Source organism: Amphibalanus amphitrite, unplaced genomic scaffold (genome assembly GCF_019059575.1).
Source record: "Amphibalanus amphitrite isolate SeventyFive unplaced genomic scaffold, NRLGWU_Aamphi_draft 000140F_arrow, whole genome shotgun sequence".
In the NCBI taxonomy this organism is placed as follows: Eukaryota; Metazoa; Arthropoda; class Thecostraca; order Balanomorpha; family Balanidae; genus Amphibalanus; species Amphibalanus amphitrite.
The window spans coordinates 510,107-538,070 of NW_024881635.1; the positions used below are offsets into that span (position 1 = coordinate 510,107).

Here is a 27,964-nt window from a genome sequence, read left to right on the forward strand (position 1 = left end):
CGGGATCAGCGGCGGCACGTGCTGTCCGCGCCCAGCGGTAAATAAAGCCTCTGCTCCCAGCCGGAGCGGGTGGTCGGCCGGCTCCCGGTCGGGGAGGTATCACATACGTGTCCCGCGGCCGTCTGAATCCGCCGGCGGCCTCCGTCACCGCGCCGCCGGGTCGATAGGGCACGCCGCCTCTCAGCGCGCACCGCCGGCCGCCCCGCTCGCCTGACGCGGCGCTAACGGATGTGTCCACCGAGAGCTGGTCGGACCGGCGTGACGCGACTTGGCGACCATGAGCGGCCTCCGCGCGCGCCGGCCGCCGGGTCACCGCCGGGGTAGGATGTGCCTCCGTCTGAGCTCCTTTGTCCCAGAGGCGTCCTCCGCCTGCTTCTACGGCACACAATTGGGCTGGTCTCCAGGTTCCGTCACGGCGGCTGTCGATCCGGCGACGTGACGTTGACACCAGGTGACTGACGTGACTGACAGGTGTTGACGCGACGTCCAACACGTCACCGCGTCACTCTGTCAGCAACAGCAGCGCTCTGGCTAAACCGTATCACAAATGGCTGCACCGGGCCGGCGCACAGCGCGCCTGCCAAACCAGTACACAGACCGGCTCCGGCGCCGGGCCGGTCTCGGCGGGCCGTCCGTCTACGAGCTGGTTGACGGAGCCGAGTCAGGGGCCGGGGCCGGCTCGGCAGAGGAGGAGGACGGCCCGGCGGCCGAGGACGGGCCGGCGCCCTCCTCCGACTCGGCCTCCAGCAGCTCCTCGTCCTTCTCCATCAGCTGCCGGGCCAGCTTCACGGCGTAAAACTCGTTGTAGTGCGACTTGCGCTTGGCCTCGAACTGACGGTGCGCCTCTGTGGAGCAGACGGGGAAGGGTGTCAGATACAGACAGCCGGGGGGACGGTAGGGAGAGTGTCAGATACAGACAGTCAGGGGGGACGGTACAGAGGGGTGGGGTGTCTGGTAACGCAGGACGCACCGTCATCCCAGCGGTCATGAGTGCATGACTCACGGGCCCGTCATGCGGCAGCAGTTCGGTGGGCGCAGCCCAACGCTCCCTGCCGATCAGTCCGAGCGTGTGCCCAGCGTCCAGCACCCACACAGCCTCGAACGGCGTATGTCCGTATACATTGGCCCGTCGGCGTGCCGTGACGGGGCCATAAAGTCGGGGATCACAACTTCATTACTGCCAAAGGTCAGCTATGACCGGGTCACTGGCACACATACAGGCACAAATCATCGCAGTGAGCATAAACTATGGTCCAGTGCCAAACCAAAAATAGAATACTTCGTGAACCATGACATAACCCAAAAGCGAGCGAAGGAAGATCAGATAATAAACAACAATACACTTAGATCAGAACACATGACACACACCAGAAAGGCTCGAACTTGAGAGAAGCTACCTTTCATAACTCTATCACTAATAGAAATGTCGGACGAATAGGAAACCATTTGATGTGATGGCGCCTTTGTTTGACCAAGGAACGGGACACCTAAGAAACATTTGTATCTACAATAATCGATGGTAAGTCAATACCGCCATGCCATTCTTATTGCCAGCCGAGGAGTTCCACTTATTTATTCATTTATTTATTTCTTCTGTCGGCATTCCTGAATGCATCGCAGAGCGTTATGTTCGTTCACGACCCATTGACTGCTCCTCAGTTCCTGTATCGATACGGACATTCAACAGCCGTATGATGGCGCCGCGGGCGGTACCCGACCCACATAGTACCGGCAACTGTACCGCTCTGTTTCCGGGGTGCCGCCCCACGCGGAACCCCATGAGAGCTCGCCTACCCGCGCCTCAGGCAGTTTGACGCTCCGCCGGCGCGCCTATATCGAAATCAATACCGGGCAAGTGGAGAAGATGGTCAGTGGGCCGAACGAGGTCAAATACGGGTCACTGGGTTCATTGTCAGCACCAAGGGTACCACCCAGCGTCGGTCGTTTCAATCTGTAGCCGCAGTGATGCAGAAGACCGGTGGGGTCAAAGGTGAAACAAGCCAACAGTGGCAGTCGTGGGACGTTAATTTGTTGTTGGCACGGTTGCTGTTGGATATCAATGCTCGGGTCCACTCGCTGGGGGAAGGGCTGTTGGGTGGTGATTCGGCGCCCACGGCCAGGAGCTGGCCAGCTGTTGCAACACAAATGAAGCCAGCAACAAGTCGATAAACCAGGTGTTTTAGCGCCGGCTGTGCCGATTTAGGCAGTGGCACACAAAAATCCCATACCCCGCGCCCTGATGGGGTCTGCCGAGCAACGCGGTCTGATGGGGGGGGGGGCATTTTGGACCCCCCTCAGATCTCGAGAACCACGCAACATAGCGACAAGCGGTAAACGGCGTTGGATAGCCCCAACGGGGAACTACCTTGTGACTAGAGTTGCAAAGTTTTGCCAATGGGCTGCTACCGGCACCGCCCCGCCCCACAAAAATTTTCTGGGATACCGGCATGCTACCACGCCCCAAGCAAAAAACCGCCAAATTACCGGCATACTAAAAACCTGCATTCTTGATTCTGGCTTACCCCTACATGAGATGCCACATTTTGGCAATTTCAGTAACCGCCCCACCCAGCAGCCACCCATTGTCCAACCAAAACTACCAGCAGCCTGATTTTGGCTGTTGGCCCCACAAATACCACAATTTTGAAACTCAATTCCAGTCTACAGCTGTTAAAATATCACCTGTAATCAAAGAGGTATTGCCTACAAAAAAACATTAACACATTCATCAAAAAAGCAAGGACAAAAAGAACTTGAATTAGGCACAGAAATGTGTTTCTGAAGACTGCACAGTGAGCAGCAATCACATTTACCACAACCGTTCTTATTTTCCACATTCTCCTAAAATGTTACAGGTACCAACCAAATAATGAACTATAGATAGTCACAAATCACAATATAAAAAACTACAGATTCGGCCATGTTGAAATACCGGCATGCTACCGGCAACACATGCCAGCTACCACGAAAAAACCTGCGGTAGTGAAAAATTACCGGCATGCCGGTAGTGCGGTAGGGAAATTTTGCAACTCTACTTGTGACCCAATTTCATTGACCTCGGTCAAACCGATGACGTCACAGGTCAGGTCAAAGGTCGAATTTTCACCGTTTACAGGCATTTCAAGAAATGCGTTGTAAAATCGAATAAAATGCATTTCATTGAAAATCATCGATGGGGAAATGTTCTTCAAACACATATTTTGCTATTTGAGGTCACTGATACCAGGTCAGGTCACAGAGGTCAGGTCACTGGGGGGCAGACTTTTGGGCCAGCTTAGGTCACGTTCTGGTCAAGGCCAGGTCAAGGTCAGGTCAAGGTCAGGTCAAATTAGGTCAAATTTCAAAGTTGATATTTTTGCATAAAATGGGTATCGATTCGATGCAGCTCGTCACGGGGAGGAGTTCAATGGTGGTCTCTGTTTTGCGCTACGAGGTCTAGAATTGCTAAAAATTGAGTTCAAAAATTTGACGTCATCAATTTTTAATAGTTTTTTTTTTCGCTATAACTTGGCCAAAAAAAGAGGTATCGATCTAAAATTTGGTATGTATATCGAAGAGCGCAGGGACTATCACATATATTCCGTTTTTTCGAAATTCGAAAAAAAACTTGGAAATTTTTTGAGTTTCTTTAATTTTTTTTTTTATTTTTGGGGGTGAAAATCCTAAAATTTCGAAAATCCGAGATAGCAGTTTTGTAGCCCCGTCTTTTCTCTACACAACCACATAAAGAACTTTAAAATTGCTTGTTAACTGTAGAATTGGTGAGCGTTTCAAGATGTCATGTTTTTTGCTCATTTTTACTAGAACATAACCTCAGTTTGACCTCAATAACTCCTGACCTGAGGTGGCCTGTGACTTGAAATTTGTGTGAAGGTGTCAAATTGATGCCCGGTAAGGTACCCAAAATTTGCCGTTTTCTCGCTATTTAAGAAAAACCCCAGGGGAGGGGGGCAAAATGCCCCCCCCCCATCAGGGCACGGGATACTGTCAGCTACTGCCCCTTTCATCCACAGTTCTGGGAGACAAACGAGCTCTCAGAAATCGAATACTTATCTTCGCCAGTACCCCTTCAACGACACATGATGACACAGCCACCCGGCCGTACCGATTGGTACCGATATTCACCCCCACACCGAGCCGCACCTGTCCCGTGGCTCGGGGCGGCCACAAACCACAGTGAGCCCGTGACGGCCAGCTGCCCTGCCACTGCACCGCCGCGGGCCGGGCAGCTGCGAGCTAGCAGTGACGGCGGAGGACACCAGGCCCTGGCGACCGCCTGCCTGCCCTCTGCACTATCGGGAATTAACTAGTAGTGTCTGCTCGAAACTGCTCAACAAAGGCGGGGCTGACAGACCAAAGCTGACACTAAACCGGCTTGAAACTACGGTGGCTGCGGCATATCTGCTACACAATGCACTGGAGCAATGTATGCAACGACCAGATGAATTATGCATAAATGGTGGCAGATGTCTCGTGCAGAGTGACTGAAACTGCGGGCGGTAGGCATCTAGAGTAGTGTTCCGGAGCCTAAAATACACCGAAGGGACTATGATCTGACTTTTCTGTTGAATTTGATTCACTTAGCGACATCCTACATCACTTCGCTACGCAGATGGGTGAAAAAAATCGATAAGTCTTCCACATAAATTTAGCTCTACTCCATCATTCTCCACAAAACGGACTAAAAACTGGCTGACGGTAATTTGCACACGTTGGACGGTGTGGTTTCTACGATTACCTACGTTATGCCACAAGAAGTCGGTCCCCGGGACTGTGCGCGACTCCCGAGGCGCTCTGTCAGAGGGACGGACATTACCAGCGGACAGACCATCGCTCAGGGTCCACGCCCGCCACCAATATATCTGCCTCATTTGCCACTGAGTGTCCATTAACAGCGGGTCTCGCAGCGATAGCCGCTGACGGCAGCTCGAGCACCATAGGCGCAGTCCGATAGATGCGATAGCCGTCATTATTACGGAGTCAACAGAACAACGCCATCACCAATGCCGTAAACTAAGGCAAGTGATTGGCGCAACGAAGGCGAGACTATCCGAATTACTGCCATAAACCATCAACCGATTCATAAATCATTACTCTGCCTCCCTTAACCAGCCAAGTGTATCAACCACTCTATAAACCATGGCGATAGAGCGGTCGGCCCATTAGACCCATCACACTAAGATGCACGATCAGCCCTCTTCATACAGAGCTCTGAATAGCAAGGAGGCCATCAGAACCCTATTATAAACGTGACGTTGGGATCAATACGGACCGCTGCAGCAGCGGGGCCGTCGCGTCACCCATCCTCAGAGACAGCGAGAGCGCTTCCGGCGGATGCGGTGATTCGCGGGATTATTGGCCACCCATGCAATCTCCGCTCCACGCCATGGAAGCACAGATGGCATGGCGAGCGGTATGATGGCACAATTGGAATAGTTACTATGCGTTTCAGACCCTGTGGAACAGTCCTTTTCGGCTATTTCTCGTTGTATATGCGTTTGATTTTAACCAAACTTTGGCATTGGTAGTTTGAGATCCCTACCTAATTTTTATCAATATGGTCTATTAACGAAAAATGAAAAATAAAGGCACTTGTCATTGACTGATAATGTTAAGGTCGTCAGAGCCATGCTTAGAGGCTGACACAGGCTGGACGCTGTCTCCCCTCTGATTGGTCGAGACGCACTAGCACACTGCGGCTTGGCTCCGCCCACTTGCGGTCCAGCCTCGGGTCATGTCGGCGGCAGTCGCAGTCCGGCCGGCCGGCGTGCGGGCCGCGCACGCAGCGCAGCGGAGTGGAGCGCTTGTTTGCATGTCATGAACTTTTAATAAGTTGTTCTACGACAAATAAGGACGGAGGAAGAAAGAGAAAGGAAAAGGAGACAAAGTGACAATGAGACGAACGGTAAACGTTGGCTAGTGGACAACAAACAATATGCATATAGCCGCTAGAGCAGACAGGAGACGAAGACGATAGACCAGAGACAAGTGACGAAGATAGAGATTAGGCTATAGACGAGAGACAATATACTATAAACGTATAGACGAGAGACTGACAAGGGGGGTGAAGGACGGGAGATCATTAACTCTCGATATTGCATATCTACATTTTCAGATTGAGTCATCCTATATTTTTCCCTGTTTTATTGTTTTTCGGGCCTAAGATCTATCAACAACATTCTGAAAGCATTGTGGAAATGTCATAGAAAGATTTACCTACGAGCGAGAGAGTGAGCCCTGCACGTGCAGAAGGGCGAGAGGGTACTTCCAACGGGCTTGTGCAAAGCACCCTTCTAACCGGTCGCTAGCGGTGTACCAAATTTGAACGCAATCGGCCCAGCCGTTCCTGAAATCTGCAAGCGGCACTCTGCACGTGCGCACGTGCAAACGGGGTCCAAAATGACTTTTGCACGGCACCCTACTAAACGGTCCCCAACCGTGTACCAAATTTGAGCGCAATCGGCCCAGCCGTTCTCGAGATCTGGAAACGCCCCCTGCACGTGCGCACGTGCAGTAGCACCCTAACCGCAACACATGGGAATGCATTGCCTGGTAGGTGCCTACCTGTATGCCAAGTTTCAGCGAAATCGCCCCAGTAATTACCGAGTTACTGAAATGGGAACAAATTTGGCACCTCTTATTGTTGTATTTTGCACGTGCAGTGGGGGTCACTCACATAGATGAAGAGTATCCGACCTTTGGTAGAAGGGATGCAGCTACCCTATAAAAATGACCGCAAGACAATCGCTCAAGCCGCTGCTGAGATATGGGCCTCTCAAAATCATTACTTTTGCAAAACTGCTTGAACACCCTTGACTTTTCACGTGGCACGTGCCACGGCGGTCACTGAGATGTATCAAAAGTAGTCAATTACGGGGTAGAAGGGATGGGGCTACCCAGCAAAAAAGACCGCAGGCCATTCGGTCCAGCGGTTGCTGAGATATAAGCCTCTCAAAAGCGTTACAGGCCGGGCCGGGCCGGGCCGGGCCGCTCATACTGAGATTTTTCCGTTATATTGAAAAGACTTCGCTTCGCTCGCTGCGCTCGCTCGCTCGTAATTATTTTCACCCCCTCCAAAAAAATCTTTTAAACAAAAAAAAAACGAAATACCTACAAGTATCTATGTGGATATCTTCAATTAAATAAGGCCGTTGAATGCAAAGACAGTAAGGTGAATTCTGTCCCGTTACTCCTTAAATGCACAATAGCCTGTAGGAAAACGGCTGCGGAGAGGCTCGCTATAAATTATTGAAAATAAGATTATTTTAAGTCTGCATAGGGAATAACATTCTGTAGCTAGGAGTGCTTATTGTTTTATACATACACCGTCGCGATCTGCATTGAATTCTTCATCCTTATTCTCTCCGCGCGAGATACGACATTTACAATATTCACGCAATAATGCCTGCGTTAGCGTGTGTCTCGTCCAGTCCGTCAGAGCTCCGCACCGCTCTGACCCCGAGCGGCGAATGACCGGTCCCGGTGTCGCGGCACAGTGGGCAGAGCTTAGCTGCGGCGCAACAGCTGACGCTGCAACGCCATACTAGCCTCTACCACGGTGCAGAGTTTTACGGTCAATTTTTACCATTACAAGTCAACGACAAAGGCCTTTCATTTTGACATTTTGTTAAAAGACCATATTAGTAAAAATTAGGTAGGCCCTTGAAACACATTGTGTCAAAGTTTGGTTGAAATCAAGCGTATAGGTAACGAGAAAGGGCCAAAAAGGACTGTTCCAGAGGGTCTGAAATGCGTAGTAGATTAGATTTTCAAGATATTCTACTCAGATGTGCGGGGTGCGCACAAAAGTGGCAAATAAGTTTTAAAAATCCTGAGCATCTATCGTTGTCTTATGTGTGGCTCGGTTTTCACTTTTCATTTCGTGTTTCCCATGCTTCTCATTTTTACTGGGTCATTTTTCATGTTCCAGACACTTGGCATTATCGCACTTCCCAAATTACGAGACCCGTCGTTCAACTGGCTGCATATGGTAGCGTTAGTTGCGTTTAAAATGCGGTTAGCCATCATCTCGCCATTCTAGCATTTAAGTGGAGCTGCAATTTTGAGACAGCGGAAGCCGATATTCACTGAGATAGGCACCCATTTTAACGGGGTACCTAAAGTGAATTTAAATCGCATTTTTGAGGGTGGTTGCTTTAAATTTCTTGGAGTTGTGAAAATATTGGCTTCCAGCTTTGTTCTATGGCCCGACAGTTCGCAACATTTCGGGCTACTAGTGAATCAAGGGCTCTCAGGTGGTCCGACCATTCCACCCAGCCCAGTGCCAAAGCAATCTGACCTGAGGATGACCTTTTCTCCGAACACTGAACAGAAGAGGCTGGCGCGACTGGTGCCATGAATGACCTGGCTGAGATGGAATAGAGTGTCTTCTTCGAGAATCGAGATCATTATTAATGGACACGCAGTGAGACCTGAAAAGACGTGAATTTGAAAATGGAAGTAGCGACACCAAAGTGTCATGCATCTAGGATTCGGCTCTGCCAACGCAAACAACACACAGGCATATAACTACATACACCATCAAACCGGTACCCGCGTGACACAGTAGAGGAGCGCCTTTGAATTCCAAAAGCACAACTGTGACAGCAGGCACGCTCAAGATGGCACGCTAGGCCAAGTTTGCCGCCCGGCCCCAAACACGCCTAATTCTGCGATAACGACCACTGGAGGGACGAGCGGAGCCCAGTGTCAACACGAGCCGCTAGCTGCCGCCACGGCGCGCCTGCCAAGTCAGACAAACAGCCCTGGAATGTCCGGTCGATACCGGACAATGAGGCAGACTAATCAGACCTTCCACCGGGAGCGGCTAATTGCCATGCAATGGCCCGGTCCAATTTCCCTCGAATAACCCGGCAGCTCGGCTGACAGCGCATCAGACTTCGCCGGCGGCTGAAATAATCAACTAATCTAAAGACACGTGGCGCTTGCCTGCGAAGCCATTGATTTGACCATGATGAGTTAAGTTCAATAAAAAATGTGTACGCTTGTCAGACTTACACATCACTTATTAAATATTCCGCGGTTGAAATCAAAACCATACGAACTTATTTGGTCAACGCTTAAGTTGACGTCCACAGTAATGTTGGCACCCGAACAATGGGGATCTATCGCACTCCCCGGCAGGACGCCGGAAGACACGGTGGCTGTGGCGACATCCGACGTCCGGCCCGTAAATTCCGGCCCGCTGCGCCACCTCGTCGCTGCGCGAGCCCGGTAAACCCCGCGCCAACGGGGCACATCAAACAGAGCGCCAGCTGAGGAAACCGGGCCGCCAGCCGTACCGCGTCGTACAGAAGCAGAGCCGCACACAGCGTAGTACGGAAGCTGAGCCGAACAACGTAGTAGGTATGGATTGGAAAGTAATCCGCACATAACATAGCACGGAAACTAATCCGCACATAACGTAGCACGGAAACTCATCCACAGTTCCACGCGGCGTAGTAAGGAAGCTCATTATATCCAGCTTCTGTAGACAAAACAACGACCATCACCGGACCATCCAACAGCGCTGAGAACACCACTCCCCTCCCCCGTGCTCAGCCTTCGACAATCTCAGTGAGGGTGGGCCACCACCACCGCAGCGGCGGCAGCGGAGCCGGCCCGGGACGGACTCGGACGGGCGTCCCTGGGCAGGCACAGAGCGCTCTGCAGATCAATGCAGCCGGCCGGAGAGGTCCGGGGAGCGGACGGCGGGTGGCGGGCGCTGGGTGGAGGGTGGAGGGTGGAGGGTGGAGGGTGGAGGGTGGATAGCACAGAGTGGCGGGTGGTGGGTGGTGAGCGGTGGAAGGAAAGCGGTTGTCGAGGGACAGGGAGGGAGCGGCCGTTGCGCTCGGTATAAGATACGCTCAAACCAGGCCCTCAGAGCTGAGAGCCGCTCTTCTCAGCTAAAACCCACCAGACAAAGGGAACGCCGTTCGAGACAGAACCCAGGCAGAGTACGGGCGGCGCCGCGGCGGAATGCGAAGAGCCGACAGCAACCCATAAAGGCAGACGGAAGATCGACGGTGGAAGGCAGATCTAGGGGAGACAGAACACGAAGACACAAAGAAGAAGAGAAATGGCAGAACACAGAAGCGTGGTTGGAATGGGATTCGTAGCCAGCCCGTGGCCCGTGAGAGGCTGAGGAGCCGGCGACGGGACCGACGGAGCGGCAGACAGACCAGACCAGACCAGACCAGACCAGACCAGACAGACAGACAGACAGACAGACAGACAGACAGACAGACAGATAGGCCAGACCAGACCGACCAGACCAGACCAGACCAGACCAGACCAGACCAGACCAGACCGACCAAACCAGACCATACCAGGTGTTGTATAGGGGACCAGACCAGACCAGACCAGACCAGGTCAGACAGACAGGCAGACAGACAGACAGACAGACAGACAGACAGACAGACAGACAGACAGACAGACAGACAGACAGACAGACAGACAGACAGACAGACAGACAGACAGACAGACAGACAGACAGACAGACAGACAGACAGACAGACAGACAGACAGACAGACAGACAGACAGACAGACAGACAGACAGACAGACAGACAGACAGACAGACAGACAGACAGACAGACAGACAGACAGACAGACAGACAGACAGACAGACAGACAGACAGACAGACAGACAGACAGACAGACAGACAGACAGACAGACAGACAGACAGACAGACAGACAGACAGACAGACAGGCAGAGACAGACAGACAGACAGACAGACAGACAGACAGACAGACAGACAGACAGACAGACAGACAGACAGACAGACAGACAGACAGACAGACAGACAGACAGACAGACAGACAGACAGACAGACAGACAGACAGACAGACAGACAGACAGACAGACAGACAGACAGACAGACGGTCTGCCGTTCCCCGCGCCACTCACCCAGCTGTTCGGCGGTCATATTCTCCTCGTCGTCCTCATCCACCTGCTCCATGGCCTTGAGCGGCTGTTCGGCACCCAACCGAATCCTGCCGGACGGGGAGAGCCCGGTGTCAGCGGAGGGGCGGTACAGCGTGGTGCGGAAAGGGGTGGGAATACAGACATCACTTCTGAACACTTTGCAGTCTCGACTCTCGGTTGTACCAAATCCCCTTACCTACTTTCGGGATTTGATGAGGGTTTTGCAAGCAATCTCAGGCGACCGCTCTGTAACCATGAACTGGTAAATACGTCAGCATCGCTTAAGATATTCAGCTTTCAGTCAGTTGGACTGCGATTGGTGGCAATATTGCTGGTCATAGTTTCGCCCATCTCGGTCGCGCGTCCATAACAAACCCTAATATGAAAACATGATTTACGCATTATGGCCACTCCAACTCGGATTTTCTCGAATATATTACCAAAGTGCTTTTCGCGGATGACAAAGAATGGAACTCGTGTCTCCAAACGCAATTGATAAGACCGTAAATTTTGTGTCACGACGAGATTATTAATGCTCCGAGAAACGGCACTTGTGTCCCGTAAGCGTGGTAAGAACGCGAAAACAGCATATGAAGACTCGAGGAACCACCGTCGAAATTGATATCTGCGTCCCGCACCCCATTGAGGAAATTCACACACTTATTCCACACGTTTGTTCAACTGCAGTCTGCACCACACCAAGGCAGACTATCACGGCCTCAGGTTTGGCCGGTCCATCTGTCGACCTTCCGCGCCTGAATGTGACATTTCCACGCGGTGTAGCGCATTCCTTGCATACCGACACAGCCGGTGCCGAGCGGTATGACAGCCGCGAGTACCGCACAGTGCGCCTGCACCTGCCTGTGCAGAGAAGCACCTCTGAAAGAGGTCCAGTGATGTTGACCGTGCAAGTATCTGTCCAGCGAAAGTTCCGGGAGGAATATGTCATATTAGTTGATGTTGCCCTCGTGTAATAATCGCAGGCGTTGGTAAAACATATCAAATGATTTCCAGAGTTTCCGTGAAGGCAGCAAGGGTGTTGTGTTAGTTTAGCACAGTCTCCAACACTGAGTGGGTCAGTCTAGAAACTCCACTGAACAAGTGGCTCAGGATTGATTTAGTGACGGCCGTAATGCTATCAACGACGCAATACTTGTCAGCGGTAGCGCGCTGGAACAGAGCATGCGCCCATATCTTACCACCACAAGGCACGTCTTTGCCAAAGACCGGTATTAGCTAGACCAACACCGAAAACCCGGCGCGAGCCGCCATCGCTCTTTGAAGTGGGCCATCTTTCAGTGGCAGCCTGGCGGTGGCGCCGGCGTGCCGCCCCCGCCCCCGCCCGTCGTCGCCAGGGCGGGGGCGGGAGCGGGGGCGGGGGCGGGAGCGGGGGCGGGGGCGGCGGTGTTGTGTTTGGACGCGGCGGCTAGCCGTCACCGGCGTCCGTATAACGCTGACATTGCCAGCCAGTTGCAGACAGACTGCTCCCTCAACAATACCGGCACTGAATACCGAAGGTCGGGCGGAGCGAATGCCTTGGTAGCCACCCAACCGGCCACGCAATCGGCCCGAAACCGGTTATGGTTCTGATAGGCCCAGCAGTAAAAATGCGGCTCTGCAGGCGCGTTTAGAATATCGGCGCAATCAGGACTGCGTAGTGCATTAGCTCGATTTGAGACTGGTATGCCTACACTACCACAGCTTGTGCCAACCTTTCGCTCGAATGGACAAAATCTTGTTCAAGCATTAGAACAAAAGTAAAAACACAAGGATGATACAAAAGCACGAAAGGGTTCTGCCACTGCAAATTACCTACTCCGACCCTCTCAGTCAGCACACGTCACATTTACTTGAAAAGGCAGCACTGAATTGAAAGGAGCAGTCACACCGTGTATCGACCCACCGTGCCGACTGCCAGCAATCCAGCAATGCTGCCAGATCCACCCAGCTACCCCACTCACCAGCGGAGGCAATCCAAACACGCATCCCAAGATAAACACCGCGGTGGGCGGGTACTTGCCTCCGCATTCAACATGTGGATGGGATATGGCATAGACTATCGTATTACTACTGTATTATAGTACTATACTAACTATATTGATATGGACTAGTCTATGGATGTGGGTAAAAATTCCGAATCCGAGAGTCCATTTCCATCGACTAATGTACCGTTTGTAAGCCATATACATAATTGCCCGTAACTTAGTAATGCAAGCCAGCTGATGTCACTGGCGGGCCGTCGCGTCACCATATCAAGGTCATGCTGCTCCCTGTCACGCTCTGGACTGGCGAGCGGGAGCACGTCAGCCTAGCCACTGTTATTACACCTGTACAAACGGAGTCGCTGCTGGTGGAGAGTGGCACGGAAGGGTGCCACAATCACCTCTGTAAAACAAAACCGTTTGCCATTGAGTGCCTGTTTAATACACAGCCTAGGTTCCTGACGTTCGATATACGAGTAGTCGTAAAACATAGCCGTGCGTACGGGGCACGCTGCAATACATGTGTATTAAACGTAGGAATGTCAAACAGAGGTCATCGGCCAACATGTAGTCGGCCCTGAACGAGAGAAACCAGCTGACCGAAACGAGCGGAGGGTGACGGATGAACAAACGCACCATCGTCTGGTAACCATCAATCCATATTACAATCAACATGGCATTCTGCGGCATGTTGCACAGCTTACACCTACACCGTCAATCCATATCAAAATCAGCATTGCATTCCGAAACATGTCGCACAGCCTATATGGAATATATACGATAAACGCATGCAGTTCTAAAAAGTGCGCCAGGTTGCATCGTTTTGGCCGGTCTTGTTCTTCAACGACTTGCGACGAAGCGCTGAAGTGACTAGCCTTCACAATCTCCTGGTCTTGACCATGCATATTGCATAAGAAAGCGGGTAAGCTGGGTCGTGTTGGCAATGAAAAATATTTCAGCTGAGTTTAATCACAAACTGCTAATTAAATGTAAGGCCTTGCCTGGGCTCTTTGGCTAACGATCACGAACAGGGAGTTTGCCGTGAAGGAAGCATTGTAATACAGTCACGATAAGAGGCATGCTGCTAATCAGTGGCCTGTATATCAGGGTCGAGCTAGTTAAATCCCTCTCAGAAACGGCTCTCAGACAAGGGAAAGCTTAAAGCATATCTAAATTTGAAAAAGAGCTTCATTCGATAATTGATAATGCATGCTGATCGAGCTTGCATCAGCCGACAACACAGGTGGGTAGAGCTGAATCATTTGGGCACGCTCGCTAAAAAGAAGCACTTCCAGCATATCACATTAGCTTACAAGAGAATACGCTCAAGTTGAAGCTCAAGTACCTGCATACCAAAACGCAGTGAAAGGGCAGTAGCCAATTTCAACACACAAATGCTAGGTAGTTGTTTTTATCACTTCATAGTTCATATGGTCTTACACCAGAACCGAATGCCAGCAAGTATGTAAGCCTTCAACAACAGTTGCCTAAGGTTAGTTGCGTTAGGAAAGGCCTTGGGGGTCAGGCACTGAAATAATTGCCACCAGATGGCACTAGTAGTTAACGCCTGCAGACATACTGTTCCGCAATGCTCAAAGAAACGCAGGAGGGCCGCGGGCGAATAACGCGTAGTTGGGATGGAGGGAAGCGGAGTGGAAAGAGATACAATACACCAAGCAAACAGGTATGTTCAGACTTCTTAGAGCTCATTCAGGTCACGAATATTCAAAATGACAGTTAGAGACCTAACGGAACCGGACCACACCATTTTCCAGCGACTGCCTAAATCCAAGGCCAGTTACTATTTTGATGTCTCGGCCATATCTTATTATCTCATCCATGTCTCGGCAATGCACCACGACTGTGTTTAACCATAAACTGATTACGTATTTACATCAAACTTGACGAGTGGAATCCTAATCAGTTTCCCAGACTTTTCATATCTCATGTCAGTTAACTACTACCAAAACCGACCGTCAGACACAGAATCCTCGCCGGCCTCAGATGCCAGCACCCCCCCCCCCCCCGACACTGGCTATATCGGCACCTGTCGCCGTATCACCAGACAATGATGTTGTCACCGCGCCGGCCACCAGACGGCCGCGACAGACGATCACCGTGCAGATACGCCCGTAATCGCGCCGCCTCAGTCTGAGATGGTGATTGCGGCGCCACCGCAGCACGGCGATATTGCAGGCGAGAGGGAGGTTCTAAGCAAAACACGGCGGAAGTGACTGTCCATTGTCATCGGAGCCATGAATGCCGATGTGGTGAATGACATCAGACCGATTGATCAGACTCCTGATTTACATTTATTTACGTTCGAGAGTGCAGGCCCTTAAGCGATAGGTCTGGAACATGGGACATATCCTTTTATCTTAACTTCTACTATCTTTTTCTTAAAAGGAAACAACCTGTATCTGTTTAGACAGCAGCCCCGTGCAATCGCCAATCGGTTCCATCTCGCCACCGAACCGTCTGTCGCCAGCGATTGCGTAGCCAGCGATCTGCCGTCCCGTCAAACCCAATCGTGGCGGCCACGACGCTGGTATTTGGGCCGGACCAATAGACGGCGACAACCGCCGCCGCCAGGGGCCAAGTTCGGCATCGATCTATCTATCTACGGGCGAAAAGTTGGCAGTTGGGCGCCCCGGAGGCCGCGGTGCATGGCGGTCGGCTTAGGGACCGGAAACTGTGCTGGAGGCAGGAGTCAATGACACAGCCGGAGGGACAAGTTTGCAAGTACTTTGGTACAACTTTGGCCAGTGCTTGAATGGGCTCGACTAAACTAGACACTTTGAGTAGGTACCCCAGAAATGGCTGCTAGGAATTGCTTCCGCCAGCCAAACAAAGAGTATGAAGCTTCAGCCAAGTAGCCACCGCATGCCTTACCCCTCAGGGTTCATTATATGGTAATGACATTCAAACCGCCTTAGCAGAGGTGCTATATCCCGATTTAGATGCAAAGTGAGCAGCTTCATCAGCGCAATAAAGAGGACCATTCCATTCACGAAACTGACAAAAGCGCTCGGCAACGAAGCCAACTGAGCTGGCAGAGCCGGCAGGCTTCGAGGCTGAATCAGCTCTGCCGTCTCGGTACAGTGGCAGCGATAATTGGAAGCTAATGAAATGCTAGACAAACTTGATAATGAACAGCTGCCAACCGGTGGTGTCTGACGAAAACTGTAATATCTCTGAGTGAGATCCACAGCGGGAACTGCTGTTACACCGCAACTGCAGAAGAGGCGAAAGGAAGAAAAGCATGAACTTTTCAGCGCTAGCTCGGTAAGCAAAAGTGAATCGGAACATCAGTAAAACCAATCTGTTGATTAAATGTGCGTCATCTTTCGTTCCAGCAGTGGGTTCACCAGCCCGATCAAACTCAGCGAAGACGCTGAAAAGTGTAAAAACCGCTGGCTCACATTGAATGGTCCGGCCTTCCAGGTGACGAACGATGTGTCCCGGGGCCACAATGACTCAGCCCTGAGCCCACTGCACTGTGCCAGCTCAGCGGCTGATGTCACCAGAGCACACGTGATTGGCCCCGAGTCGCTTCACTTGAAATATCCGCTCTGCATGTCGGCGCGGCGGTGGCGCTTCCCCGGCCCGTTCCATCTCTGCCCTGTCGCCGCGTCCTTAGGTCATCAAACTCATGTTTGTGATCTCCAGTCACGCCGCGTAGTTTCTCCGTCTTTGACAGCAACACAACCCTGGCATTCGCCAACCGCAGATAACATGTTTCTTACATTCCCTGCCGAACCATCCGACTCACTAACACTTTGACGTCACCGCTTACACCCACCAACCACGAGCCAGCAACAATCCGAAGAATTTCCTTTCAATAAGACAACACGCCACTCGGTTACACCACAACTACTGACGGCACTCACAGACGTTAGCCAGAGGGCGTTGGCCAATACCGCCGAGTGTTTACCGAAGGGCGTTAGAAGGGCGATACTGCGACCGGCGCTGTCCTTGATCCAGGCCGTGGACACCACCCGTGGCTAATCCCTGGCCGCGGCGGCAAAACGGCCGGACAACGCATTGCTGGCGCGCCGGACAGCGCACCTGACATCATATAGGTACGAGCCGCCGGACAAGGCGGCTGAACAGGTGGAATTTGGCAAATTGTTAAGCCCCACGTACATACGGTTTACCAACTCAGTATTTCACCGGATCAATAGATTATCAGCCCAACACGCGAGCCTATGTGTAACGCACAATTTCGTCATGGAATGAATTTCATTGAAAAAAAAACTATTATCAATACCATCCACTCGATAAGTCCGGTATAAGTAATGTCCACTCACACAATGAGTGCAAACAGCTAGCTAACCAACATCATCTTAACTGGTAGACCAAGCTGGTGACCTCAGTCCCCATCAGCCAATGATCTCACCCCCGTCCACCCGGCGGGAGAGCCGATAACGTATCGCCTTCTCCGAGACGTCACCTGACTAAGCACCCGTCCGCGTGAAACATACCCACCGCACCCTGCAACTTCACTCCACCGCATGGCTACCTGGCACACGCCCGGAGTCGGCTTGGCAGCCCCCGGGGCCCGGTGACATTTTTGAGCGTCTGCTCCTGCAGCCGACAGCGGCCGACGCAGAGCGGAGGGCGGTGGGGCGGAGGGTGATAGGCGGCTGGCGGTGGAGTCATGGTGGGTGGTGGGTGCCTGGCGGCGGCCGGTGGGTGGATGACGCTAACTTATGGATGCTGTGACAGCGGCAGGGCGGATAGGAGACGGTATATCAGCAGTGACGATGGACGGTGACGTGGACTGTGACTGCAATAGCTTGGAGCGGTGACGAGCAGAAGTCAGTGGGTGGTAGCCAGTGGACGGTAGCCAAAAACCAGCGGTCGGTAGTCATTAGACGGTAGCCAGTGTGCGGTAACCAGTGTGCGTTAGTCATTGGACGGTAGCCAGTGTGCGGTAGCCAGTAGGTGGAGGCTTGTGAGTGTGGATGGTAGCCAGTGTGCGAAAGCCAGTGCGCGGTAGCCAGTAGCCGGTGGCCAGTGACCAGTGTGCGGTAGCCAGTGTGCGGTAACGCGTGGGCGGTGCCCGTCTGACGAGGCTGGACCAGCGCCAGGGCGGCGGCGACTGCTGTCCCCAGCGGACCCCGTCGAACAACCTCCCAGGGAGCCCTCGGGCCACCCGATCGGCTCCGGTTCCAATCAGTCGGTCCGAGTAACTCCGGAGTATACTACTCCCATCGGAAGACACGGAGTCCGAGACCCAGACGACCGCGGTGTGACGCCTCGGTACCTACTGCGGCGCTGATGTGACGACACGCCATCGAGCCAGAGTGGCGGCACGACACCGAACGAGCTCACAGTTTACACGCCCCCGCGCTCTGCGACGCCACATAGATCGGCACCGTTTACGTGATCGGGATTCCACGCCGATCACGGCCTCCCACTCAGGTCAACGGGTCGATCGGAAAACAAACACGCCGACCGTCCGGTGCCGGTTCGTCCAGACACAATAGCATCCTCAGGCACCAGTCTGAGTATCGGACGGTTATAAATACAGCGCCGCCGTCTGGAGAAGGGCCAGGGCCCGGCTCCTCAGACGCCGCGGGGGTCGGACACGCGAGCGGCGTATCGATTCAACACCGCGCGTCGCAGCCCGGTGGGCAGACCGGACGTTCTCACTCAGAATTTCTCTCAGGGGAACTGATGTGAAGAACTGAACGCAACGGAGCGCCCCGCGCCTCCCCGAACGATTTCAGGCGGCGTTCGGCTATCTGGGTTGGGCAGCCGCAGCGTAGAAGTCGACAGGAGTTATCGCGGCGGCAAAGTTGGCAGATATGAAGCCGGCGATCGCCGAGCTCATTAACCTGATTGGCCGTACCACTGCCGCATTACTAAAGACAGCCCACCGTTTTCAATTACCCCCACCCCGCTAACTAATTCACGTCGTAAATTGTTCGCCGCGAACTTCCTAACCCCGTGGCCGCCGCCAAACTTCAACCTCCCGCCGTCGGACGGCACGGCAGCTGGACTCACTTTTGGGCGAGCACGTCGGAGTCGATGGCCTCCGTCTCGGCGGTCTCTGCCGCCTCGTCGGGACAGGCGTAGTTGAAGGGCGTCTTGGGCTCCTCGATCTTCATGTGGCCGTAGTCCTTGTCGGCCGGGTGGAAGGTGGCGATGATGTTCATCTCGTCCCACTTGGTCTCCTTCAGTGACCTGTGTCACGAGATACACAAGGTCAAATACAGGCGATCCGTGCGGACACAGGAGAGTGGGCTGACAGACAAGAATTATCACGCTAACAATAGCACATGCAGTATCGAGACATTGACTAACGCCCTCAAACTGCATAAATAAACACTTCTAGTCATAGGCGGAGCTACCGTGTGGTAATGTTGCAATAAGCGTATGACCATAGTCCAACTGGCATTGTATTTCAGTCAGAAGCGATGCTTCCTTGTTTATTTAGTTACTTGATTCTTATCTAGCTGACAGCTTATTTGACGTTAATCCAAAAGAACCACTATCATCTGCCGTTCCTTCGTCGACAAGTTTACGAACGACAAGCGACGTCCGATGGGCGATGAATACTGTTGGCACTAACTTCACGAGTCACCAAGTTTCTCTCAAACACTATTTAACACACTATTTCTCTCTAACACTATTTACGGATGCCTCAGCACCACTCTGGAAACTATTGCATCTTTTCAGGGACACGATCGGGTAGCTATTATGCGAATAAGGAATCACAGCATATCTCTTTAGGGGGAAGCCCGTCAGAAGACCAGTCCTTCCCAGTGGCGGATCCAAGGGGGGGGGGGTCACATGGGTCATGCCCCCCCCTTGAGGCCCGGGGGCCCAAAGACCTGCCAGGGGCACCACCGGCCTATCAGGGGTATCACAGCCCTGACAGGGGCACCACAGGCCTAGCAGGGACACCACGGGCCTGGTGCCCCTGAGCCCTGACAGGACTGTAACGCCCCTGACAAGCCTGAAGTGTCCCCGGCAGGCACGTGGTGCCCCTGACAGGCCTGAGGCGCCCCTGCAAGACCGGTGGTGCCCCTGGCAGGCCTGTGGTGTCCATGGCAGGCCTGTGGTGCCCTTGCTAGGCCTCTGGTGCCCCTGACAGGCTTGTAATGCCCCTGGAAGGACTGTGGTGTCCCTGGGCCCTGACAAACCTGAGGTGCCCGGCCATGACAGGCCAGTGGTGCCTTGCTAGGCCTGTGGTGCCCCTGGCAGGCCCGTGGTGCCCCTGACAGGCCCAAGGTGCCCCTGCGAGGCCGGTGGTGCCTCTGGCAGGTCTGTGGTGCCCCTGGCAGGTCTGTGGCGCCCCTGGCAGACCTGTGTTGACTGGTGGCCCTGCTAGGTCGCTGGTGCCCCTCACAGACCTGTGGTGCCCCTGGGCCTTGACAAGCCTGAGATGCCTGGCTATGACAGGCTCGTGGTGCCCCTGATAGACCAGTGGTGCCCTTGCTAGGCCTGTAGTGCCCCTGGCAGGCCTCTGGTGCCCCTGCTACCCCTGCGCCCGGAGAGGACTATGGTGCCCCTGAAAAGCCTGAAGTGCCTCTCGACAGGCCCGTGGTGCCCCTGACAGGCCCAAGTTACCCCTGCGAGGTCGGTGGTGCTCCTGGCAGGCCTCTGGTGCCCCTGGCAGGTCTGTGGTGCCCCTGGCAGGCCTGTGTTGACTGGTGCCCCTGCTAGGCCGCTGGTGCCCCTCACAGGCCTGCGGTGCCCCTGCCCCTAGGGTTGCTCATGGGCCCAACAGGCCCGTTGTGCCCCTGACAGGCCTGTCGTGTATACTTGCTAGACCTGTGGTGCCCCTGCTTCCTGGCAGGCCTGTGGTGCCCCTACAAGGCCGTAAGTGCCCCTGACAGGTTTGCGGTGTCCCTTAAAGGACTTTGGTGCCCCTGACAAGCCTGAAGTGTCAAGGACAGACCCTTTAGACGCCAGGGTCAAGTTCGTCGGACTGACAACGATTCGCTTACCTGATAACGTTCCTGGTAAGTACTCACTACTCAGCGTCCACAACATATATACACATAGCACCTTCATATATATTTGCTTACAATTGGTAAATGTGGTTGTGGCTAAGAGTTAAGATACTGACTAAAAATAAAAAAATAAAAAAAAACTGAAAATTGGAGCACCACCAAAATGAAGTGGACGAAATCCGTTGAGTTTTTAATTTTGGGTATAGGTAGGGGCACCACTTCGATTCATGACCCTCCCCTTGGAGTTTTCCTGGATCCGCCCCTGGTCCTTCCCGTTACAGGTCTGGCTTCAGCGGTCGCCGGCATTGACACATTTGGCGCACCATGTGATGCCGGTTACAACGGACGTATCGGAGGGACAAAGAACATCCCATCACAGAGTGTCATTATAGCAGCCACAGCCGAGCGGATGGCGTTTAATAATGCAGACACGTTTAACAAAATAGCACCCGATCTAAACCTGTCGCCACCAGACGGATGCGAGCAGTGCAGGTCAAAGTAGATTTGGCCTTCAACCACCGAATCGCTTCTGGCTCCGACCACACCGCAGCTGTTCTACTAATGCAACCATTGTCAGCTAGACAGCAGATGTGTGCGATCTGCGAGAATCACATCCTTTTCCAATTCAGGGCACGATAACAGACACACACGCATAGCGTGCGCCACACCCATACGCACACGAGCGCCTCCGGCATATGCAACACGCAATGTTGCACGCGGGGTAGTTACGTAAGCCCGAGTTGGCGCAGCGGGACCGGGCGACGTTTGCGGTCACGTCTGGGAAAGCGGCGGTTTGGCGACGCCGGCGAGAGGCGAGCAGGTTGTCATATGTCACGGCCGCTGTCCGGGAGTCTCTGTCGATTGGAGAGAGGGAAGGAGGGAGGGAGAGAGAGAGAGAAAGAGAGAGAGAGAGAGAGAGAGAGAGAGAGAGAGAGAGAGAGAGAGAGGACGGGGAGAGAGCGGACGCGGTGACGACAAGGGAAGACGGCGGAGCGGATATTGCGGTGTCCTGCGGCTTAACCATTGACATTTTGTCGCAGGATGAATTCAACTCCCCGGCTCGGTCGGCAATAGCGCTTGAAAGCAGCACCTTCCGCACTCACAGTTAATGGGTTTCGGGAGAATATACGGCGCACAGGGCTCATTGCGGCGATTGGCGGTGTTGCTACCCCTGGTACAGAGGAGACTACTGTGTGGTCGAGACCGCGCCGCCTGCGTCAGACCACCCGGTACAAAGGCTGTCGAGCCCGACCCAGGCCGGATACCGACTCTTTATCGGTGCGATTGCAGTGCTCGAACACGGCCCGGTTTATCGGCGAAGATTGCTGCTCGGTCCGGCCCGTCCGCTGGGCAGTGGGCAGCTACCGTCGGCCAACAGGGCGGCTAGTAGCTGCCCCATCCCGGCTCGCTCGGTGGCCATCGCCGGATGGTAAGGGCATCAGTTCAGTTCACAAACTATTCGGTTCACTATTGGGGTGGCGACACGACAGACATACCACGAGAGCAAGAGACACCCAAAACTAAAAACGGTGCTATGCCTGTGGCGGGAACATGCACAGGAATACACGCACTACACAATGCGCAAGACTAGGAGTACCGATACATGGATAAATGTAAAGCTCTCGATGGCTAAACCAGAATCGATAAAAGACAGGTAAATAACTAATCAATATATGTATGTACGTTGGATGCTCTGTCCCGAATGACGCAAGCTTGCGTCATAAGATTCATTTCTAGCGTGAACAGTAAACGACACTAACATACGACCATAACGTGGTGGGATAGCTGTTGCAAAATGGGTTAATGGGAGCAGAGTAATATGCAGTACCGGGCAGCCGCGGCCGTGTGCAGGTACTACAGATTAGCCGTCAGCCGATAGCGGGCCCGACTCGGAACACGAGGGCCAATTTGTCACGAACTGAGTTAAACCACTCTGGCGCCGGGATATAAGCGTGGCTGGTTCACCGTAATCGGCCGGGAACAGCGGAACCGGGCGGCGGGCGTACGACGGGGTGAGATAAGGCAGCCAGGGAAGGTAAAGGGTTGGATAGGGGAAACGAAGAAAGCAGGAATTGATCAGAAGGCGATTCAAAACAGGGACTGTCAATGTTTAATAAAAGTATTGTACTGATCACATATCTGTCATGTGTTATATATTTATGGATGCCGAGAATATTGGAATGTTTCAAGTCACATCGCAATATCCCGATGCGAGGAGTTGACAGGCAAATAACAGATTCGCCATTTTACTGGAGGACCGCCTCGACTCACTGGAATATTGCATTTCCACCCGGCCACATTAACACCTCTGGGAATTTATTACAGGGCCTGGCATTTCGGACGGTTTGCAAATGGGGCCATCCGACGGCAGCAATATGTAGACGCTGAAAATTATATTTAGGGACGGGTATTGAACTAGGCGCTCTTTAACTTGCACAAAGGAGTTTTCAAAGACCACCCATGAGCAGCTTTCTTTTCTGAGAGCAAGACTTAATGCAGGTACAAAATATCTCAGGGCGACCGACGCCAGTCACTATTGTATTATTCCAGTTGATTGTATTTGCCTTCTAAAAACCTGGCTCCATGCAATTGCCTAATTATTTATTGATTCTTGACACCAGTCACTATTTGCAGGTGCATGCCCTGCTGGGTAATGTGCAGAGCACTGTGGTGCACTGTGGACCTTAGACTGTGGGGAATGTAACTGTAGGGAATGTGACATTGCGTCTTGGAACGTATGATACGCATGCTGCATCAAATAGCGGCTTACACAAGCAGCTAGGACGACCGCCTTCTGCGCAGTCAAACACCTCAGCCGTGTCTCGGTAGCTCCAGCGAATGCTGCTGCTGCCACAGCCGCGAGGCATACTCGTAAGCCGTAGGTCGATCTCGGCCGTGCGCCATTGCCCAATACACCGGCCCACTGCATACCAAACGTGCTCAGGTGCCGATGGAATGTCCCTCAGCGGAGCCGGGCGAGACACTCCCTAGTAACTGGTGGCAATGAATGCAACAGTGATGGGCACCCCAGCGACACGGAGCCGAAGCCATGTCCATCTACAGGACCAGTCTGCCCTATTCATTGACGAAAAGTCTATATAGTCGTTTGTATTCATTCGCATTACGATTGGACATTCTTAGGTGAACAAAAATATCATTGTATTATGGCCCCAGCCCCGGTTGGTTGGCCGATCTTCTCTCGTTCTGAACATAATAAGCCTGATAAGGAACAAGATCCTGGTAGGCTGTGATACAATCCTGCGACTGAGCGTCGTCGGCTAGATTAATGCAATTATACTAATATCATGACAGCCAATCGAATCAAACTGATGGTGTTATAGCCAATGCAATCAGACGTCCACGAATTTGACGTAAAAGATTTGAAAAGCATATCATTCGAATTCAGCTACACAATAATTTCATTCGTGCACAAATGCCAACGAAGTGACAGCGTCCTTCAAGGAAAAAGAACCAGACGTATTTGAATAACGGCATCACCACAAGAACCGGTTGTATGACGAGCTGAGATGCCAAACTTTTTGTCAACACTTGGATGAAGTGAAACGTAAACACGGCTATCTGGCCCAGCATCAAACACGTGGAAAATGACAAACATTACGGTATGGTGAGCCACCGCAGGATCGTCACAGCTATCAGCAAATGACACAGCATCGGCTAAACCATCGTACATGATTAAACGGTCGCTATCGCTGGTCAGTGGCGCTGTGATTGGGGTTCTAATAATAGCGGTAGTTCGACGCCAGGGTAGATATGTTAGGCCAGCATTATCTCGGGGGAAATGCTGCAGGCATTGGGAAAGACGAGGACGCTATAGGCATTAATTGGACAAGGAGCCTATGCTCAACGCTCATTGACGATATACTTGTTATGCAGACGTTTGGTTGCCAGGACGGGATAACTTACGAATGCTGCAAATACAGGCAGGGCGGTGCTTTGCCAATTAGGTACTAGACTAGACACAAAATTAATTCACGAACTACACACCAAGTAAGAAATTGCTAAATAGGTTATGTTCAATAACATTGAGAAAATTACCCAAGGTCCGTTGTAGACGATCAGCCCTTGATCCCTAATCCGGTAAGCACTTTGCTATTTTACCTACAACTTTGAGCATTTAATTCGCAAAAAGCACATGCGGAATCAAATGGTTACCTGCGTACTTGCTATATGTATTAGTACTGCATCATAATTCTAATATGCCCTATTTTGGCACATTTATTTAGGTACTTAGTGTCTTTATATTATTTTGTTTTTTCGTCATTTTTCGATTAAGTATGAGCAAAGGCTATTTCATCATCACTAAAAGGTACTTACTTAATTGGGGGTTTCTGTAAATGGTCTGTGGATCAAGAGGTGCATCGACCGCAAGGTCATTTGCGCCCACTACCGCATCCTTTGTGTAAAGGCAAGGACACCCAAAAGCAGACAGCATGTCAGGCAGCTTGACTCATAAGAAAATGCTCCAAAGTGAATCTGTAATCTACAAACAATTTATAAAAATTGGAAACATGCACAGCAAAGTTGTTATGCTGAATCGAAATGTCTGAAGTAAACGCAGTAGAAATCCCATGGAGTGATGAACACTGAATGAAGTGGAGGCTTCACCCTCGCCTGTATTGGTGTTTTGCCAGCCGCGAGCGTATGGGGGGAGGGGTCCATTGCCCCCCCCTGCCGTACGGCCCCTGATCGAGCTAGAGAGAAAAAAAACGAGTGTGTTTCCTGTGACGAGAGGAAGCCGATAATACCCAGTTTTAAGGTCTTAGGTCATCAATTGACCTTCCAGGTCAGGGCAAATATCCAAAATTCGGAAAAATCGAAACCTGACAGAACTTCGTAAAGTGAGGTAGTTATGGGATTTTTTTCGGGGTGTTGATCACGAATTTCATGTTAGTTTTGATAACAGATTATGCCTTCATGCATTTACACCAGGTCAGGCCAGGTCAGGTCAAACAGTAGGCGTCCTGCCGGATTATCATTGTATGTGTCAACCCCCACTGAGAGCTTCGTAAGATGTTACGAAGGCACCAAAACTACTTCGCAAATGTTCAAATGGCTTGCTTAGTTCGAAATAAGCTATAAAAACTAGCCTAGAAGCATATAAAACTAGAAAAAGTGAACCAAGGTCATCAAAGGTCAATGACCTGACCTGACCGTCATGTGACCTTGACACCCACCCTAATGCACTGGACCAACATCATTTCACATGCTTGGACGTTTAAAACCACAAAAAGACTGCAAACGCGCCGATAATGTGAGCCGACATACGCCGGTCGCCGAATCGCGATTCCGGCCAAACATGGTCTCGAGAAATAAGTCACAGGTCAAAGGTCACGGGTCAGGGCCATGAAATTTTCAGGGTACCTACATGTAAAATTTATTACCTCAAGGTTGCTGAGAATTTTGTTGCGATCGGTTGCTTAATCGGTTGCTTTTTGCGCGAGTTATTTGCGAAAAACCGAGAGGGTCCATCAACCCCCCCCCCCACCTAGAAGTGTGAGGGTTAAATGTCTGGAGAAGTCATATTCTTATCCTCACCCTCCTCTGCAAGTTGGAAGTTGTATAATCCTGATTGATAGTGAAAAACTCCATCTTGGTGGGCAGCACCATTGATCAAATCAATTTGAACAGTGAAAGCCAACTGAGCAAAATGATAATAAAGAAAAGTCTTGCTGCATGCATTAAGGCAGGTGGCTTTGTGGCAAAGCATTATTTAGCAGATCCTGTCTCATTGCATTCACATTTGCATTGTGATTAGGTTCTCAATCCAGTTACTGACAGGAACGTGATAGGTACCTATTGGAGATATTTGACATGCACTCTTTATGCACTCTTTATTTCTAAATAGATTGTCATGAATAAATACATACAGTCAACAAGAGGACAGCATACAGTCAGCTAGAGGACAGCATTGAGAGAAATTGTTCAGACAGGCAAAAAGTTATAGGTAAATTGCACTTACGACTTTCTCTCAGTCTTGTCAAAGCTGGTTGAATTCTTCAGGATTCCCTTCTTGGGGGGCTTCAGCTGCTCAGCCATTTTGTGAGTTTGTCTGACAGCTATATAGTTCAGTCACTCTTGTCTCCAGGCCACAGTCTGAAAGGACAGAATGGGAATTCACATATGTTAATTAAATATTTCATTATCTTTCAGATCTGATCTGAAAGAATTTCTCTACAGGGAGCCAATATTCAATTGTGCATTGACATAAACCAACCACATTCAAGCTAACTAGTATTCCAAAAGTGGGATGCCGGTGAAAACAGGGCGCCGGAGGGCATATTAGTCACGTGACATTTGGAACTTCTCCCGCTCCATGGGCCTTCTATATCAATATCCCAAACATCACGTGTAAATTTAACGAACCTTGATCAAATCGCCCCAGGCGCCCTGTTTTCACCGTCGTCCCAAAAGTGCAGGAAATGGGAACCCAACAACAGAGTCCAAAAGTGGAGTCAACCAATACAAATAGTCATTAGACGATAGGATACAGTGACGATAGTCAATTTTGATCTCTATTCATGCAATGGAATCAATCTAGTCTTTAAAAATGGCTTCAGGGATCACAATCGTGTTTCAAGAACTATTGTCAAAAGGATATTTCTATTTCCATCAAAGCATGTCGCTAGCAAGTAAAAACAGATCAGAATTTTGATATTCATTGAATAAGCAAAGGCAAATTGAAATGACCTTTCACTTTGGGATGATTCTGATTCAAATCAATCACCTACAAGTCAGCTTATCGGTAACATAAGTTATGATGCCTGGAAGTACTTCCATGATATTTCAGCAGCAAACTTCATTGCTTCATTTGGATTTTGAAAAATGTTGATCTCCGAAAACAAAAATTGAAACGCCATTTTTATCTTTCCATTGCATGATCATGATCTGCTGCCTACCACGCGAGATTTGACTTTTCTCACCTTTATATGTCGACTGCCAGGACAGTTCCTAACTATTCGGAATTTGAATACAATTCCAATTCCTGCAAAATCCGACACAAAGTCCCCCGGATCTCCCACGTCCACACCACTCCACTTTTCAACACAAACTGATGGGAAAATTACATT

At 51.5% G+C, this 27,964-nt stretch overlaps 1 protein-coding gene across 1 annotated transcript; it reads right to left on the minus strand.

Moving 5' to 3' along the window:
• LOC122382482 (protein phosphatase inhibitor 2-like) lies at window positions 1–27,948 on the minus strand. Its single transcript, XM_043367858.1, has 5 exons — window positions 27,818–27,948; window positions 26,857–26,990; window positions 18,922–19,101; window positions 10,910–10,995; window positions 1–845 (listed from the first exon to the last, which is right to left on the minus strand). The coding sequence occupies exons 2-5, from the start codon at window positions 26,931–26,933 to the stop codon at window positions 637–639; spliced, it is 552 nt and encodes a 183-aa protein (XP_043223793.1). The 5' UTR covers window positions 26,934–26,990; window positions 27,818–27,948; the 3' UTR covers window positions 1–636.
• Between the last annotated feature and the right edge of the window lie 16 nt (window positions 27,949–27,964).